Below are 5,915 nucleotides of genomic sequence, written 5' to 3'. Positions count from 1 at the left end.
GGGTTTTCGCTAGCACAAATTCATCCGGAGACGGAGCTGTTCTAAGGGATTCAGACGGGATCTTCCTGGCGGGTAGAACAACACCAATAGGGGGATTACACACAGTAAAGGAATGCGAAGGATTGGCTTTGCTCGAAGGCCTTTCATGGATTAAAAGCCAACATATTAACAATGTCCTGTTCGAGACGGACTTGAAGACGGCAGCCGACGCTATCAACTCAAATGATGATGATGATTTCACTGAATTCGGGGATATCATTGCAAAATGCCGAGCCGTTCTCTCCACCAACATATCTTACTCAGTATGTTTGTTAGAAGACAAGCTAACGAGTTGGCCCATGCCATGGCTCAGTCATCTCGTTTCTCAACTTGTCCTGTTGTCTTTGATATTATTCCGAGTTTCTTTTCTACTAGAATGTTAAACGCGTTCCCTTTGTTGGCCCATTAATGGAAGTTACTGTTAAAAAAAAAAATCAAAGTAATAAATTATTTGAAGAATTAAAATTTGATTTTGATATTAACCAATGTTATCAGAACCAGACCGGACATCAAACCGGATTGGTAACTGGGTCACGGGTCACTTGGTCGGACCGGATGGCTCGGATTGGTCGAACCGGATGACGTAATAAATAAATAAATAATATTTATATATATTAAATATATATAATTAATTTAAAATTATTTTTATAAATTATATATATCCAAAAAAAATTATAAACAACTTTTGATTTGTTATTTTTTGTCAACTTGAGACTTAAATATATAACAGATAAATAGAATTTAGAATAACTTGAAATATGTAAATGTATTTTATGACATGCGATCTTTTTAACGGTATATTATAAATTCAAAACGGACAAGTGATGAATAAGAAATTAACGATTAAAGTGAACTATTTGAAATGCTTTATAATAAACTAAGCATTATTATCCCACATAGGAAAGAAATAAGAATGTTAACTAGTTTATAAGTAAATGGTCTTCACAAGCTTTTAAGTAATTACTAAGGGAAATGCTTTCTCACGTGCAGGGGGGTGTAGTCATTCCACCATCGGGTTAAGGTCGCACCTGCACGACGTGGGCGACGCGAATGCCGCCCCGAAATAGGCACTCTTAGCCCACCCTCCTTTTGCTAAATTTTTCCTTAATTTATTGCATAAATCAAACCAGTTTTTAATTTTTGCTAAATTTTTCATTCATCCCGCCTAAAATCCCGCCCAACCAAAAAATAAACATTATTATAGACCCGGGGTCACACCGGTTCCTGGCCGGACCACCGGGAACCACACAGGCTCGGACCAGCTTCTTCACCGGTTCCCAGTTCGACCGGTCGGACCGGCCGGTCCGGTCCGAACCTGACAACATTGATATTAACTACACAATTTGGATGGCGAAATGTTATAGATTTGGAAAACAATAATAATTGAGTTAACAAATCAGTATGGAATTTGAAATAGGAAACAACACGAGGCCTCATGATGCAAACACATCCGATATATCGGGTCAACCGAGACACGGATCTCGATACTCTTCTTTCTTCTTCTTCTTCTACTGTATGCTGTCTCGCTCGGACTCTTTGACAGGCAACCTCATGAACATTACCAGCACGACCCAATTAGATCACGACACGTTTCATTTTTAATTCTAAACTAAACAGCTAATTTCAGTTCAGACAACACTCTCCTCTCTCTCTCTTTGTGGGTCCCGCCTACCGAATGATGCCTTATGGCGGACACACCAAAGGACAAAGGATAAGAACCAGAAGCAATGTTTCACTATTTCTCTTGTGTATGTTTCCCCTCTCATCCACACCGTTCATTTAAATTAAGTCATCTTTCAGCCACATCCTACGCTTCCTATTCGTTCTCATCTCATCGGCTAAATGAAAGTATAAAATATTTGAATCTTATTTTTCATTATCTTGTTTTCTCTCTCTTATTTTGGCAGATAGTGTTTTATATCATAATGGTTTTTTTTATCTGAGGTAGATTAGCAGAGAGCTGAAAATAGAATCCACCATTGTTTTCTTGTTTTTATGAAAAAAAAGAATTCAGCTTTAGCTGCTCTCTTTTAGTGGGTAAAGTTTTTGATTTGCTGCTACCCCACCCACCAAAAAGAATGAAATTTGGAATTCCATTTCCATTTGCGATAAATAAACTGGTAAGTTTTCTTCAACTGTTGTTGATTTCTTATTTTTTCAAATAGTACAATTTTTTAGTGGGATATCTGGTTGTTGCGCCAGTATATCTTCTTTTACCTCTATAATCATGAATCTATTCCATTCCCTTTATCTTCTCTTTCTTAGATTGAAATTTCTGCTTCTATCTCATTTATTCAACTTGTTCTTCTTTTCTTGTTTAGGGAGGCTTAGTGACTAATTCTTGGAAAGTGCGTCTTCTGAGTGGTTAGCTCTTGGTTTAGAAGATCCTTTTTTAGTAGCTCAACTGCTTGATTTTATTTCAATGAGATATTTTTATGCTACTTCCCCACAAAAAAACCTGAAATTGGACTAGATTTTGTTTCAAAACCCCGCAAAAGAAATGGTATCAAGGTCATACTCGAATCTCTTGGAGCTCGCCTCAGGGGACTCTCCGTCTTTTGGTCGGATGAGCCGGCGAATCCCGCGGATTATGACGGTTGCTGGCATAATCTCCGACCTAGATGATGACCCCTCGGAAAGTGTATGCTCCGACCCATCATCTTCTTCGGTACAGAGAGACCGGATAATAATTGTGGCGAATCAGCTGCCAATAAGGGCACAGCGAAAAACGGATGGTAGTAACAAGTCATGGATTTTCACCTGGGATGAGAATTCACTTCTGCTCCAGTTGAAAGATGGGTTAGGGGATGATGAAATTGAGGTAATTTATGTTGGTTGTTTGAGAGAGGAAATTCATCCTAGTGAGCAAGATGAGGTTTCACAGATACTTTTGGAGACCTTCAAATGTGTGCCTACATTTATTCCCCCTGATCTTTTCAGCAGGTATTATCATGGATTTTGTAAGCAACAGCTCTGGCCTTTGTTTCATTACATGTTGCCTTTGTCACCTGACCTTGGTGGTAGGTTTAACCGATCTCTGTGGCAAGCATACGTTTCAGCTAATAAGATTTTTGCTGATAGGATTATGGAGGTCATCAACCCTGAGGATGATTTCGTATGGGTACATGATTATCATCTTATGGTCTTGCCCACTTTCCTTAGGAAGAGGTTTAATAGGGTCAAACTTGGGTTTTTCCTCCATAGCCCCTTCCCTTCCTCTGAGATTTACAAGACATTGCCTATTCGGGAAGAGCTTCTTCGAGCCTTGCTGAATTCGGATCTGATTGGATTCCATACTTTTGACTATGCTAGACATTTCTTGTCTTGCTGTAGTAGAATGCTTGGTCTTACCTATGAATCCAAAAGGGGATATATAGGGGTTGAGTATTGTGGTAGAACTGTGAGCATTAAAATTTTGCCTGTTGGTATACACATGGGTCAGCTTCAGTCAGTTTTAAGTCTTCCAGAGACTGAAGCAAAAGTTGCAGAGCTCATTAAGCAGTTCCGTGACCAGGGTAGGATAATGTTGCTGGGGGTAGATGATATGGATATCTTTAAGGGCATAAGTTTAAAGCTGCTGGCAATGGAACAGTTACTTCTGCAGCATCCGGAATGGCGAGGCAAGGTAGTTTTGGTTCAGATAGCAAATCCTGCTAGGGGTAGAGGAAAAGATGTGAAAGAGGTCCAGGCTGAGACATATTCCACTGTCAAACGAATCAATGAAGCCTTTGGGAAGCCTGGATATGATCCTCTCGTGTTGATTGATGCACCAATGAAGTTTTACGAGAAAGTCGCATACTATGTTGTTGCTGAGTGTTGTTTGGTCACTGCTGTGAGGGACGGAATGAATCTCATACCTTACGAATACATAATCAGTCGCCAAGGAAATGAGCGACTCAATAAGGTTTTGGGACTCGAACCATCTTGCCCCAAGAAGAGCATGTTAGTTATCTCTGAGTTTATCGGTTGTTCCCCATCACTTAGTGGGGCAATTCGAGTAAACCCCTGGAATATCGATGCAGTAGCAGACGCAATGGACTATGCCTTGGAGATGGCGGAGCCAGAAAAACAACTCCGACATGATAAACATTACAAGTATGTTAGTACTCATGATGTTGGATATTGGGCACGTAGCTTCCTTCAAGATCTAGAGAGGACATGTCGTGATCATTCGAGGAGGAGATGCTGGGGTATCGGATTTGGATTGAGCTTCAGAGTCATAGCACTTGATCCGAACTTCAGAAAGCTTTCAATGGAACATATTGTGTCAGCTTACAAGAGGACCACAACTAGGGCGATTCTTCTGGATTATGATGGTACTCTGATGCCTCAGGCTTCAATTGATAAAAGCCCGTCTCCTAAAACAATTGACATCCTAAATAACTTATGTAGAGATGAGAATAATATTGTTTTCCTTGTTAGTGCTAGAAGCCGCAAAACTCTTACTGAATGGTTTTCTCAGTGTGAGAATCTAGGATTAGCTGCAGAACATGGCTACTTCCTTAGGTATATTGGTTTGCATTTTTAAACTTATCATTACTATTGGACTTGCAATATGATTTAATTTGAAGTTGAATATCTTTTGATTTCAGACTAACGCGAGACACCGAATGGGAAACATGTGTACCTGTAACAGACACGGCTTGGAAGCAGATAGCAGAACCGGTGATGCAACTTTATACTGAAACAACTGATGGGTCCACTATTGAGGATAAGGAAACTTCACTGGTATGGTCTTATGAGGATGCGGATCCAGATTTTGGTTCGTGCCAAGCTAAAGAACTTCTAGATCATCTCGAGAGCGTCTTAGCAAATGAACCTGTAACAGTCAAGAGTGGTCAAAACACAGTGGAAGTTAAACCTCAGGTTTGCACCAGAATTTGTAGGCTGATTTTTGAGTTGAGCTGTTACCATTATTATTTTTGATGCATTATAGTATTGGAGTTGATTGTAATAAGAAGAAGTATGCAATGCAGGGAGTAAGCAAGGGGCTGGTGGCGAAACGGTTACTATCAACGATGCAAGGAAGGGGATCGACACCAGATTTTGTATTGTGCATAGGAGATGACAGATCGGATGAAGATATGTTTGAGGTAATAATAAGTTCAATGGCAGGGGCATCAATTGGTCCAAGGGCAGAGGTATTTGCATGTACTGTTGGGAACAAACCAAGTAAGGCTAAATATTATCTGGATGATACAACTGAAATTGTTAGATTGATGCAAGGTTTGGCTTCAGTTTCGGAACAGACAATTACTATGTAGCAGAAATGAAAGGTGTAAGTTTTTTAAGCATGGCACTCTAGTTTCAGTGTAATTTATGAGTGCAAGTGAAGCTGTAAATATATGTTGTTTGTGGTTTGAAGTTTGAACTTGAGCTTGTTGAAACTGGAATTTAGAGGTTTTCCTTTATTTCATTATTATATATAGGAGGGATATGCATTATCAATGTTTATGGTTAGTTTTGGACAAGTGTAATTCTGTTGTATTGTGGAGGGGAGGGATTAGTTTGGCCTACATCTAAAGATATTTGACCTGTTTTTAGGATTTTTCTTCTTCTAGTCAATGCTTTGGTGTCTCTCTCACTTTGTCGTTTTGTCTTGGAATTGGTGTCGTTTATGTGGTATACTTGTATTTTTGGATTTTATCACCGTACATTTCTTAGTGGTTTACTTGGATTTTTATTGTAAGAATAGCTTATCACCAGATTGATTGTGGCTGTTGGGTTGTGAATGTAGTAATTTTCAGAGAATAGAATACTAATGTCATAAAATTACTTTGCAGACATTATTAGGAATATTACATCTTATATCGAACACAACAATTGTTTTTTTTTTCTCCCGAAATAATGCAATCCAAAAACGAGGTAATATGAAA

General features: G+C 39.1%; 1 protein-coding gene across 2 annotated transcripts; it reads left to right on the top strand.

Moving 5' to 3' along the window:
- The first annotated feature begins 1,916 nt into the window (after positions 1–1,916).
- Positions 1,917–5,688, top strand: LOC136207943 (alpha,alpha-trehalose-phosphate synthase [UDP-forming] 6). Of its 2 annotated transcripts, XM_065998795.1 has the most exons (4): positions 1,917–2,159; positions 2,361–4,545; positions 4,632–4,905; positions 5,016–5,688. In XM_065998795.1, the coding sequence occupies exons 2-4, from the start codon at positions 2,540–2,542 to the stop codon at positions 5,301–5,303; spliced, it is 2,568 nt and encodes an 855-aa protein (XP_065854867.1). In that variant the 5' UTR covers positions 1,917–2,159; positions 2,361–2,539; the 3' UTR covers positions 5,304–5,688. The 2 variants fall into 2 exon arrangements, with proteins under 2 accessions (XP_065854867.1, XP_065854868.1); XM_065998796.1 differs by lacking the exon at positions 1,917–2,159 and having other exon boundaries at positions 2,189–4,545.
- The last annotated feature ends 227 nt before the right edge of the window (positions 5,689–5,915 follow it).

Source organism: Euphorbia lathyris, chromosome 10, assembly GCF_963576675.1.
Source record: "Euphorbia lathyris chromosome 10, ddEupLath1.1, whole genome shotgun sequence".
Lineage (NCBI taxonomy): Eukaryota > Viridiplantae > Streptophyta > Magnoliopsida > Malpighiales > Euphorbiaceae > Euphorbia > Euphorbia lathyris.
Note: the sequence above shows the minus strand (reverse complement) of the source record. Positions and strands in the feature narration are given on the sequence as shown.